The sequence below is a fragment of the Nelumbo nucifera genome, chromosome 1 (genome assembly GCF_055504915.1).
Source record: "Nelumbo nucifera cultivar China Antique chromosome 1, China Antique-T2T, whole genome shotgun sequence".
Lineage (NCBI taxonomy): Eukaryota > Viridiplantae > Streptophyta > Magnoliopsida > Proteales > Nelumbonaceae > Nelumbo > Nelumbo nucifera.
This window is the reverse complement of record NC_142649.1, coordinates 172,836,204-172,850,307: the sequence shown is the minus strand read 5'-3', so window position 1 is coordinate 172,850,307 and position 14,104 is coordinate 172,836,204. Positions and strand designations below refer to the sequence as shown.

The following is a 14,104-nucleotide window of genomic DNA, read 5'->3' as shown; positions in this document are numbered from 1 at the left end:
TTAAATTTCTATAAAATGTTGTTAATGAGTTAATTAATAACAATATTTATTAATTTTTGGTAATTTATTAACCGTACTAATAAGAATATTTAATTTTTTGTAATTTATTAAACATATTTATTAACTTTTGGTAAGAACACTATTTACTCCTCATTGAATATGGGTGGGATTAAATATTAACCGTATTTAACTATTTATTAATTAATATGAATATTTTAAATGAGGGAGAGTGCATATAGATTTGGGGGATGCATTTTAGGAATTGATTAGGGAGTGGGGCAACATGATACTTTCCTATTGGTTTAAATGAGATACCTTATGAGAGAGAATATAGGAATATTTTTACGCAATTGGGTGACATGGCTAAATGGGAGTGGTAGGAAGGGGAGAGGAGAGAAAACAATAGAAATACATAAGAGTATATAATTGTTTTATATTTAACTTTTTAATAAACAATCCGATCAAACTCAACCTGAGTTGGTTGGTTTTCTAGTATTTCAGATTGGCTTTGGTTTAATAAATATATATTAATATTTTATATTTTATATTTAAATTTTAATACGGGAAAGTAGGAAAATTCTCATATTTGTTAGTCTAAAATATTTTATATCATAGATTTAACTTTTGTAATTTATTTTTTAATTAAATCATTGTAATTTATGAAATTTAAAGTTAATTTTTGAGTTTAAATCTTTTCAACAAACAAACTAAACTGAAAATAGACCCAAATTGATACAACCCGAGTTGGTGGATTTTCTTTAATGGTCGATCGGTTTCGAGTGACAAACTACGGACTTGACTGGATCGATTTGGTTGGCGAAACAACATGCAACTGAACTGAACCAATCATTGAACACTCCTAATTTCAACTAAATTTATAGTCTAATCTCTAATAAATAACAATAATTTAATCTCCAATAATTATTGAAAATTTATAGCAAACGTACACAATCATTGAAATTATAATAGATATATAATAAAAAACAATAATTAAAAAAATATAACAAATACTGAAAATATATTAAATTAGTCAATAAATAGTGCAATATTAAATAATAGTCTAATCTCTAATAAGTATTAATCTATACATTATAAACATATATAATTACTAAAAATAAATTTATAACAAAAATACAATAAATATGATAAAATTAAATTTCAAAAGTTAAATAATAGTTGTTTTATATCCAAAAATTATTGATAATTTTCTAATAAATGACAAAAATAAAAATACATTTATACATAATTATTGAAATCATATTTATAAAAAAATAAATAATTACTGAAAATAATATAAATATTAATTATAGTATATATAAATATATAATGAATATACACTATTATTGTAAAATTATTACTAATAAATATAATTCTATTGATAGTTATTTTCTATAATTATTAATTGATATAATTGAAATTAGTTATTTACAATATTAATTATTTATTGAATTTAATAATTCATAAAATTATAATTGTACTATTATTACATAATTCGTTATTAATTTTGTAAAATATTAAATTATTATGTATATGAATATTATGAATTCTACTATAATTATTTTTCTACTTTTAAGATTTTTTTTAAAATTTATTACATAATTTCATTATTTTAACTATTTAAAATTTTGTCATGTTAAATATTTAAATAATATGAAAATATTTAAAAAATTTTCATTATTTGAATTTTATTTTTTTAATGTTATTACGTAATATGAAATATTTTGTTATATTATTTATCTATTTTTAATGTTTTTATTTAGGATTTTTAGTTATTGAAATATTTAAATAATGTTTTATTTTTATTGTTAAATTTTTATTATTTGAATAACATTTAAGTTGAATAATTCGTAAAGTTATAATTTATATGTTACTACATACTTTCATGACGAATTTTGTAAAAATATTGAATTATTAATAATATGAATATTATTAAATCTATTAATTTTTTGTGTTTTGAATAAATATTTTAAATTTAATATATAATTTCGTTATAACATTTAAATAGTTCTGAATTTTTTTTAATTGAAACTTTCTTTAGATAGATTTAGATAGAAAGTGGGGGAGAGGATAAATAGGAATTAGAGATAGTTTACGAGAGAATCTCTCTACTAAATTAGAGATAAATAGGAATTAGAGATAATTTAGAAGATAAATAGGAATTAGAGACAGTTTAGGAGGAAGTGGGGGAAGGTGGTGCCACTTGGCTAAACATTAAAAAAGCAAATCCCTCTTTCTTTATGGTTGTTAGAAATAGTTAAGAATATGTGATTTCCTTATTGATTTAATGGGTAATTATGTGGAATTAAAAAAAATAAAAAATTCAAGAAAACAGAAAATTAGGAAAAGGGGTTTGAAGCAAGGAGAGGGCTGCTAACATGGCAGGATTGTGAGCATATTGTGAGCATATTGGGTCGGTTACAGATCCACTGGTTCTAGCGAGTTCGAAATGATGGAGTTTCTAATACAACACCCCTAGGCCAAGGTTCTGATGGATGCTCCCATGGCTCTCACACCCTCTCACCTAGGGGTGGAAATTCTTCACCCAACCCGCTGAACCCACCCAATCCACCTAGTATCTAACCCACCCAACCCGCCCATTTAAATGGGTTGGGATGGGTTGGGTTGTGGATAACCATTGGGTTAACCATTACAGACATAAGTATTAATTCTTTAGCCTTTTTTTTATTTTCTTCATTTGAATTAAATAATTTATAATTAATGCATTAATTTTCTATTAATTATTGACTAAATTTAGTTTTGCCTTGAATCAACACACTTCACCCAACATAAATCCAAATCAATTTGATCTGAGTCCGGACCAGTTCAACGTAGTCCGACCCTATCCAGCATATACCGATCAGGCTTGACCTGAATCCGAAATAGACCCCGGGTGGGATGGTTCAGTACCACTTGCTTTTCCCGGTTTGGGTCGTCCTGTCCAATTAGTATTCATACAGCCCGACCTCAACCTAGTACGAGCCAATCCCAGTCGACCCGAATCCAAAACGGTTCTGGGCAGGATGATTCGGTGTCTGCATGCCTTGCCCGGTCTAGACGATCCGGTCCGACCAATATCCATACATCCCGACCCGAATCCGAGCTGGCTCGGTTTACTTACGATGACCCACTTCGGGTCAGTCAATTCAGTCCCAAACCCGTGCACAAACTTGATATGACCGATCCAAGTCAATCCACCATTGACTGAACTGGTCCAATCCGGTCCGACCAGACTGATCCAGATCTAAATGGTTCAACCACCCTTGATGTGATTAGTCGAAGATAATCCAATTAGATAGTTCAAGTTGGTCTGATCAGTTTGAACCTAAGTGGTTCAATCAAACCCGAAATCTGAACATAGTCAAATGGCTTTGCCGCTGGTGTAAAAATAACATGTAATGTGATTTGAACCTTTACCACTTGTGTAAATAGTAACTACTATTACGACCAAGCTATGACCAACTTATTTGTTAAGAGAGAGTTAGTTTGTTTTTTAAGTCCATAAATATAAGATTAATGGGTTTGGGCGGGTTGGATTGGGTTAAAGCGGGTTTGGGTTAAATCCAACCCATTTAATTTTATATAACTGGGTCATTAATGAGTTGGCGGGTTAGATGGATTGGATTGAAGCTCAACCCAACCCGCCCAATTGCCACCGCTACTCTCACATGACCAGTGGCGGAGACCTGTTGAAACAATTGTTTTTCAGCGAGTTCGAAATGACAGAGCTTCTAATCCAATGCCCTAAGCCAAGGTTCTAATGGATGTCGTCTTGAACAGCCTACGACCCAACCCCACTCCCATGGTTCTCTCTCTCTCAGTCTCTCTAACCTAACTAGCGGCAATGACCTGCTAAAACAACCATTTTCTAGTGAGTTCGAAATGCCCCTAGGCCAGGGGTTTGATACGGGCTACGAGCTACGACAATTGGTTGTTTGTTGTCACAACAACTGGTGAGTTCGAAATGCTCCCTTCTCGTCGTAGCCCATGCTAATGTGAGAACTCGCAAAACTCTGGTTGATTGGGAACAAGATCTACTCCTCACACATGGGTGCCTCACAGGCACATCCACTCTGCATTGGGAACATCTCCCGTGTATAGTAACTTATAAGTATTGGAGATGTTCCCAATGCATGGTAGGATGTGCGTGTGAGGTCAGTGTGAGACGCTCTGTGTGAGGAGCAGATCTGGTCTCGGTTGATTGCTGTAGCGGAAAAGAAAACAAAGAATTAATAAAAAAATAAGAATTTGCAACAATTTTTTGGCTTGATCGCAATGAAAGACCGAGAGTGGAACCGTTGCACCACCAGTGGCTGTCGGGGAGTGGTTTGTTGTAGCTGCTGCCGGGGAAAGGGATGGTGAAGAAGAAGGGAGGGAGAGGAATGAAGGGCAATATTGGGTTTTAAAGAAAATTTATACATTACGTGGTGTCACGTGTGTATGAATTTCGACGGAACATTAGTAGATATTAACTTCAAGGGTAGAGCTAGTCAATTGTCAGAAACAATAGGAGTGGAGCAAAACAATAGTTAAACAGTAAGGGTACAGTTAGTCAATTAACTAAACAGTAGGGGTAGTTTAAGAAATTTGCCTATAAAATTATATATAGGGAAAATTCTTGATCAGTATCCTGTACTTTGGCTCGAGTGACAATTTGGTCCCCGAACTTTAAAATGCGACAATTCAATACCCAAACTTTCAAAATGTGACAATCCAATACCTGCTGTTAACCAGTCCGTTAATCAGCCGTTAAGTGACATTTGAAAAGTCAAAAATGCCCTAAGAATGACATCTAATTCTCTTTATAACCATCCAAACATTGACAATAAAATTTACAATCCCAAATTCTAGATTCTTCTAAACAATCACCAACCTTTTTGAATAGAAGAGGCTAGGATTTAGGACTGTTCAGTTTTTTGTCAATGTTTGGATGGTTGATAAAGAGAATTAGATGGCATTCGAAGGGCATTTTTGACTTTTCAAGTGTCACTTAATGAATAACTAATGGACTGGTTAACGACAGGTAATGGATTGTCATTTTAAAAGTTCGGGTACTGGATTGTCACGTTTTGAAAGTTTGGGTATTGAATTGTCACATCTTAAAATTTGGGGATCAAATTATCACTCAAACCAAAATACAGGATACTGATCGGAAATTTTCCCTTATATATATGACATACAATATTATACATATATTTTATTTAGTATTTATTATACATATATTTTTTATATGTATAATAAGAAAGCACCCTTAGGCTTGTTTTACTATCGACCTTGAACCAAGTTGTGCTTGAATATATAAGCTTTTAAGTCAAGCTGAATACAAGTTAGCACTTTTAGCTTGAATTGAACTCAAGTTTGAATGCAAGCCTTATGTTTTTCTACCGAGCCAAGCTCAAATAATTTAATATTTGGCTTTACTCGGTTTGTATCCACCCATACCACCTACAATACATATTATATATGATATTTTATATTATATAATGTATAAAAAGTTTAACAATTATTATATGACATAATTATATAGATTTAATATTTTATGATAAAATCTATAGGCTCAGAATCAAGCCTAGCCCGACCACATAGGCTTGAGCCCGGGCTTATGTTTCAGCCTGGAACCTGGGCTTAGGGGTGAGCATTCGGTTTATTCAGTTAAAATCAAATCGAATAAACAAAAAATTTAAAAACCAAAATAAAAGGATGAAAACCGAACCGAACCCAAAATTTTTGGTTCGGTTTTCGGTTATTTCATTTAAAAACCGAATTTAATTAATATATAAAATATTATATGTTATAACCTATAATATATATTTTATATATTATAATATATATTATAAAAATGAATTTCATTATAAAACATTATATATAATATATTAATAAATAAATATATAGCATGCTATATATTATATGTTATATATTGTATATTATATATTACATAAAAAATAATGAATTTCGATTATTGTTTATTCGGTTAACCGAATTTCTAACTCTGAAAACCGAAACCGAAAATCAAAATTCCTAAAAATTGAACTAACTAAATTACCTAAAAATTGAAAAACGGGACTGAAAAATCGAAACCGAAACTTTTGGTTTGATATTTTGATTTTAACCAAATAATGCTCACCCTTCACTGAGCTAATGTATGCACATGTAATAGGCTCTCCTAAGGCACGTGTCATTCATGCAAGTATGCAAATTGAGGGTAAAATATAAATTAAAATCAAATTTAATTTTTATTGTTTGCACTAAAACAATATATATATATATATATATATATATATATATATATATATATATAAATTGTCGTTCAACTCAAAGACCTAACTTCAAATGTTATTATAATTTCTATTAAAGTTTTCAACATGCGGTTGAAGTTGAACCATACAGTTGGATTTATTTGTTTCTCAATTGGACACATTTTTTAGTATTTTTTAACCTAAACCAATTTATTGCAAAAAAAAAAAAAACCATTGACTTTGTCAAGAACCAAATGAGGTCATTACCGATAGAATCATTAACCTATTTAACCAGGAAAATAAGCTATGGTTAATACATTAATTTGTTTTATTTTTTGTATTTTAGCTATTTCTATTTTTACTAACAATAATTCTCATTTTGTCAAATATATTTTTGTTTAATACAAAGAATATATAATATTAATACATGTTCAATTTTTTCCGTAAAATTTATAAAAAAATAATATATTTTATTTTTAATTATTTAATTTATAACACAATAAAAATTACTTATTTAACAAGAGGAAATACAATTCCAATATATTGTTTGATATTGATTTTTAATATTGTGCTCAAATCAATTTATTAGATTAATTAGCCAATCACCCAATTCAAGATTGTAGGTTCATTTACCACCAAACCACTTGACTACAACAGCCTAGCTAATTAAATCATGGAACCATTTGACATGTTTTGTGGAATTATGTATTAGACATTAATGCTTTATTCTTTTTTCCTAATTTTTATCTCATTTTTATTATTCATGAAAATAATTCTCATTTATCACACTTTTTTATATTATAATAATATAATAAATCAACATTTTTCTATCAGCCATAAACCATTAAAAATTTAAAATGAAGTTCCTTGATCAATTAAAGAGGGTGGTTATTACGAGAGCAATTCCACTCAGTTTGTAGAAAGCATCGTTCCGCTCCGTCAAACCAGACTCCTTGGCTTTCCCCTCCGAAAGACCTTCTCCACACGTCGTGGGTGCTTCCATGGCCGCACTGATCTTTATATTGGCTCCGTTGTAATCCTTCGACTTGAAGTCATTGATGGCATCCTTCACAGAAGAGATGGAATCCGAGTACAGACTCGAGCAATCCTCTAAGGCCTGCCGAGTCATATTCTCCAGTTTCCCATCTTTCAAGAGCTGCTTTATGTATTCATTCACGTTGGTCGCATTGGATATCATCAACTTCATGGAGATGACGCCGAGTCCCGGCAGGTCCGCCGTTCGGCTCTTGGGATCCGCTTGGAGGGACGCCACGCAGAAGTCGTAGCTCATGCCCGGCTCTTTGGCCGCTACCTTCTTACAGGTTTCCTCTACAACATCTTCCCCAACTGCAACTTGAGAAAGAATGAGCACAGAGATGGCCAAATTGAACAAAGAAATGGAACGCCTCATCTTTTCCGATGCCAAGACTGAAATCTCAAATCTCTTCTTCTGTGCCTTGTTTCTTCCGTCATGCCCTATTTATTAATTCTCAAAAGGCCCCAATCCTAACTCAATCGCGTTGTAGACGGAAAAACCGGCACCTAATTAATTAATCAATTCTTCTTACTCGATCGGGCACTCTGCATGCACTCCTCTCAGCCGAGTTTGCATCAGCTGCTATCACCGTCTCAACCGTTTGTTTTAAATCCAAAACAACAGCTGATCTGGTTTTTTGGTTGAGTCTGATCATCGTCTCAAGACGATCTTGAGACTGATGGCAGCTGAAGGAATAATTTCTCTTTCATTTTCTAATATGATCAGTACACCAAAATAGCTCAGTGAGGTCAAAAGTAGAAGTCGAGATTGAGTAGTAGTAAATACCAATACCCAGGGCCAGGTGTCCCATTAATTCTACGGGTGGAGACGGAAAACTCTGACGTCTCCATTTAGGTCAAGTAATTACAAAATAAAAGTTTAAAAATTAAAATACTGAAATAGGATAATATTGCCTCGACGTTAATTTTTTAATTCTCCATTTTCCCTTTTTTTGTTCCAACGAAAAAAAAAAATATGCAAAATTGGAATGAATGGATTGAGCAATTCCCGACTGTACGTAAAGGATTCAGCCTAGGGATGATCATGGGCTGGGCCGGGCCCTGGCCGAGTCTCACAGCATGTTAACAGCCTTAAGAGAATTAGAATTTAATTTTATAATCAAAGTTACAGAAAAATATATAATAACTTATTGTTTATATATTAATATATCATATTATGTATACATACATACAACCATATATGTAAGATATTATACCTTACTAAAATATATTATACCATATATATTTGTTTTATATCATTGCAGTCATGAAAGTTAAGTCCAAATACCGGTTAATACTTACTGCACATGTTATCTGTAGATATATATTTAATAAAATATCATATACCACTATATAAAAGATATCATACCATATATAACTTCCAGGCTGGCCCATCAGCCCACATTATGTATAAATTTGGTATATAGAGACCACCACCTTTGGTCCACGTTATTGTCTATGGATAAAATACTCATGTCTGTGAGTATTTAGAGTCCAGACGAAATCTACTCTTGGCAAGAGTATGCTAATACACATTTTAACACCATAATCTATACAAGTATGGGAAACGATCTGCTAATCAGGTTTAGGAGAACTATTGGCCCTATAGAAATGGAAAATTTTTCAACAATTGTTTGATGCCCCCTCCTATCCTTCTTGAAAAGAGCTCAAAATTTTTTATGGATATGTATTCTTGCATGGTAGGGAGACCGATTCAAAATATAGCAATGAGAAGGCATGGCAGCCTATCCTATGAAAATGTCCCTATGAGGGTACTATAAAGCAGTGTTTAGAAATTCGAACAAAACCAGCTGGTTGGACCAGTTGAATCGTGATCGGCCCCTAGATGGTTCAGTCATACCCCCAAAACTGCATTGGACAAAAAAGCAACCAAAACTGGTGATTTGGATGGTTGAACTGGAAAACCGGTGACTTGGTCCCAGTTTTTTAATATTTTGTTGCACATAAATGCAAACTTCTAAAGGCTATAACTTTCTACTCAGATGTCTGATTGGGTGATCTTTTTTATTTTGGATAACTTTTTGAGATCTATGTATGTTTCCAAGGTGCCAAATGCGTGTTGCCCCACAATTTTTGCTAACAAACATGTTTTTTCTTTTCTTTTTACTTCAAATATTAATTTTGCAATAAAAAAATTGAAACCATAATAAAAATATATGTTATAGAATATAACAATATATTTTGAATCTATGAATATAATTAATATTATTATATACATAATTATTTATCATATAAATGGCATAATATATAATATTATATATACAATATATATATATATATGTATATATATATATATATTACATCATCACGGTTCAATCCCAATTGAACCTCTAACCTATAAACCTCTCCCTTTTTCGGGTCAATGCCTAGTTCGGTTCTCTGAACATTGCTATAAAGATTAATTTTGATGCCTTGTGTGGATAGAATGGCTTTTGTTCAATTGCTTGCATAGTTAGGAACCATATTGGCAGGGTCTTGGATGTAGAGGTGTAAATTGGGTTGTGCCGCCCATGGCTCGACACGAACTTGGACCGGCCCGACACGACGGTCTATGGGCCATGCCAGGCTCAGCATGACCATGCAGGCCATGCTAGGCCTAGGATTTTAGGTCCACGGGCCGGCACGGCACGACACGACCGAGCGGGCCGTGCCTCCCGCGGCCCATGGGCCGGTATGACCCACACACACACACACACACACATATATATATATATTTATATATTTTATATATAGTTATATAATATTATATAAATTATAATTATATAATAATATATAGTACATAATATATGAATAGAATAAATATTTTTAATGTTATTATATTAATTTATTTAATTATTGCATATATAAGCAATTTTATACACAAAATTCATATAAAATTAAAATTTTAAGTTTTTTGTCAATTTTTTTAAATAAATAGCTTTGGCCCGATGCACAACCCAACTTGGCCCAAGGTTTGGCCCACGGGCCAGCCCAGCACAGCACAACACGACCCCGCACAGGCCCGGGCTGTGGGCCGTGCTGGGCCGACCCCCGAATTTTTCACTCGAGAGGGCGACATGACCCGTGATTGCCCACGGGCCAGCACGACACAGCCCGTAAAAAGTGCGGGCTGCCCATGGGTCATGCCAGGCTGCCCACTTTACACCTCTACTTGGATGTGAGAGCATATTCTATTAGTTTTGCGACCATTAATCTTGCTAAAGCTTGGGTTGCTTAGGAAGCTCCTATTGTTGAGACTTAGACAGGATCCCCTTAAAGCAAAAACTCTGCATACGCTCTAAAAGAATGAGCATCTAATATGGCTATTTACGAGTCAGATTGGTCAGTTTATTGGCGTTTTTCCAACCGACCCGACCGGGTCAATTTACCTAGAAATGAAACCGAAATCGACCCTGTACTAAGTAAAACCGGCCTAGTCGGTTTGAGTTGGTTTGGGTCGGTTTTGTGAATGATTCTCTCGGTGTAGACCTGGCAAAAAGTTGACCCAACCTGCGAACCCGACCCAACCCAACCCAAAAAAGTAGGGTTAGGGTCTCATATTTAGCAACCCGAGTGTGAAAATGACCTGACCCAACCCGAAAAAAAACTGGGTTGGGTCATGGGTCAACCCGCTGACCCGATTGTCAAGTCTAATTGGGATTATTTATGCATTGTTAGAAGTTTCCACTCTTTAATTTTTTCTATTTAGTCTTTACTTTTTATTGTTTATTCTTTAAATTGTTAAATGTTCAAGTTTTTATTTTATATTTGGAATTTTAAGGTTAATTCTTTTAATTTTGACATTTTTCATGTAATTTTTCTTTATTTTTTTAAATTTCAATTATTTCTTGGGATGACCCGAATTGGCCTATGGGTCAACCCTAACCTAAACATTTAAGGTTAGGGTCTAGCATTTGACAATCCGACCTGAAATTCAACCCGACCCGAAATCAACCCGAGATACCTTGATCCAACCCGATTGTCAAGTCTATCTCGGTGTGAACGACAAATGATTCAACTCTAAGAAGCGAAGGCTGGATGCCTGGAAAATAAAAATGATTTGATGGATTAAAGCTGAAATTTTATATATAATATGTATATTTCTGAAATAAAGCTGATATATATATATATATATATATATATATATATATATATATATATATATATATATATATATGAAATATATATTAAAACTGATACATATAATTATATATAATATCTGAAATATATTATATATATAATATATATCTAAGTCAGTTTGGGTCGGTTCAGTTCGGTCTTCACACATGAAAACCGAAACCGAACCGAACAATCGCTTTATGTTTCTTGTAACCCGAAACTGACTGGTGCTGAAGAAAAACCGGATGACTCGGGTTGGTCGGTTTGGGTCTTGTTATGAACAACCCTAGCATCCAACCAGGTTGTATACTATATGGTTTTCAAAGCCAAACTAGAAACAAGACCAATTTGACCACCAATTCCCAAGTCAAACAATCTGATCGTATGGTCCAAACCCAGGTCAGATGGTTTTGGGGTCTAAAACCAGACCTAGACTCATGATTGGTTCTGGGTCAATCCATTTGGACCGGTCCGATTTTCAAAATCATGGTATACTATGTACTTGGAGTTTTTGCTTTCATAAAACATGTTAACGCTTTTTTGCTAGCAACATCGATAAATTCATATGTTCAAGAGAGTTGTAGTGTTAATGATAACATAGACAAAATGGCTTCTTAATAGGGGTGCAAATCGGGCGGGTTGTGCTAGGTTTATGGTCAACCTAGGCCCGACCCTAAAATTTGGGCTTAAGGCTCGAGCCCGAGGTCAAGCCCAATTTTCCAACCCGAGCCCAGCCCGCCCTATAATTTGATGCACTCGGGTTGGGCTCGGGCCTAGGGCTAGGCTTAGGTTAGTCAATGAACCGATTCTAAAATTATACATATATAAATGTATTTATACAAATATATATACATATATTTATGTATGTATAAATATGTATGCAAAATATCTATAGAAATGCTATATATACAAATATGTATGTATATATATGTAAATATGTATGCAACATTTACATATATATGTATAAATGTATATAATTGGGTCGGGCTCGGGTCGGGTTCTAGCTACCTTAGGGCTAAGCCCAAGCCCGACCTGTTGGGCCCGAGCCCAGCCCGAGGATCGAAAATCAAAGCCCAATCCATGTAAAATTCTGGGTTGGGCCAGTTCAGGTTCAACTTGGGCCTGCCCAAGTTGCACCCCTACTTCTTAAGAATCACGAGAGGGCCAAGTAATAGTTTGGAGTCCCTTGGCCCCCCAAACATTTGTTAAAACTATTAGTTAGAGACTAGCCAAATGCTAACCATGTCATAAGCAATGTTTCAAAAGCTAGCCCAAAGGCCAAACCTCTTTTGCATGTAGGTTGTAGGTCATCGACTTGATCATCCGGGCTATTTATTTGTACCTATATATATAGGTATGTAATATGTATTTTATTAATAAAAATGTAATAATTCTTTTAGATGTAATATGTGTGCATATATAAATATTAGTTTGTGTTTAATTTTAAATTCTACTAATAAATCTATACACAATAATTATTAATACAATGAAATTTGATATTTTAAAATAAACCTAGAAATGAAATCATATTTTTCCATCTAGGTGGTGGGTAAGTAGTTCAACCATTTGGGTCAAATGGATAATTCCATGATGTCATAAATAATTAATAAAAATTTAGAAATACAAAAAATACAAAAATATAGAAAATAAAGAAATTTTGAGAAAATTGGACACAATTATATTATTATATATTTTTCATATTAAAAAATAAGTATGATAATATAGACATAATTTTATTAATGATTGACACTAAATATACAACTTAAAACCGATGGGAAATGAAACAATTTTCTTATCTTGGGGGTGGGTTAGTGGTTCAACCTTTCAGGTCAAATGGGTTAACTCATGATGTATAATTGAAAATAAAATTTTTAAAATAGAATAATACAAAAAATACAAAACAACTTTGGGCACATCTATTATAGGGGTGAGCATAATTCGATTAAAACCGAACCGAAAACTATGGTTTGTTTTTTTATGGTTTTGGTTAATTCGATTTTTAGAATTAGAAATTCAGTTAACCGAATAAACTGAACTTTTGTTTATCATATGCAATATATAATATATAATATATAATATACAACATACAATATAATTATTTATATATTATATATTGGAATTGCATTTCCTCTTGTTAAATAAGTAATTTTTATTATGTCATAAATTAAATAATAAAAAAAATATAGAATTTTTATAAATTTTATGAAAAATTTTGAACATGTATTATTATTATATATTCTTCACATTAAACAAAAATATATTTGAAAAAATGAGAATTATTGTTAGTAAAAATAGAAATAGCTAAAATACAAAAAAAAAACAAATTAATGTATTAACCATAGCCCATTTTCCTAGTTAAATAGGTTAGTGGTTCTTCCGGTAAGGACCTCATTTGGTTCTTGACTAAGTCAATGTTTTATTTTATTTTATTTTTGCAATAAATTGGTTTAGGTTAAAACATACTAAAAAAATGTGTCCAATTGACAAATCAATAAATCCAACTATATGGTTCAACTTCAACTGCATGTTGAAAACTTTGATAGAAACTATAAGAACATTTGAAGTTAGGTCTTTGAGTTGAACACACTGCTATGTGCAACGTGCGTATGTGTATATATATATATATATATATATATATTGTTTTAATATAAACAATAAAAATTAAATTTGATTTTAATTTATATCTTTACCCTCTATTTGCATACTTGCATGAATTA

At 32.5% G+C, this 14,104-nt stretch overlaps 1 protein-coding gene across 1 annotated transcript; it reads right to left on the bottom strand.

Moving 5' to 3' along the window:
- Positions 1 to 7,104: 7,104 nt before the first annotated feature.
- Positions 7,105 to 7,644, bottom strand: LOC104596641 (putative invertase inhibitor). Its single transcript, XM_010257899.3, has one exon. It carries the CDS (start codon positions 7,642 to 7,644, stop codon positions 7,105 to 7,107), a length of 540 nt encoding a protein of 179 aa, XP_010256201.3.
- Positions 7,645 to 14,104: the final 6,460 nt, after the last annotated feature.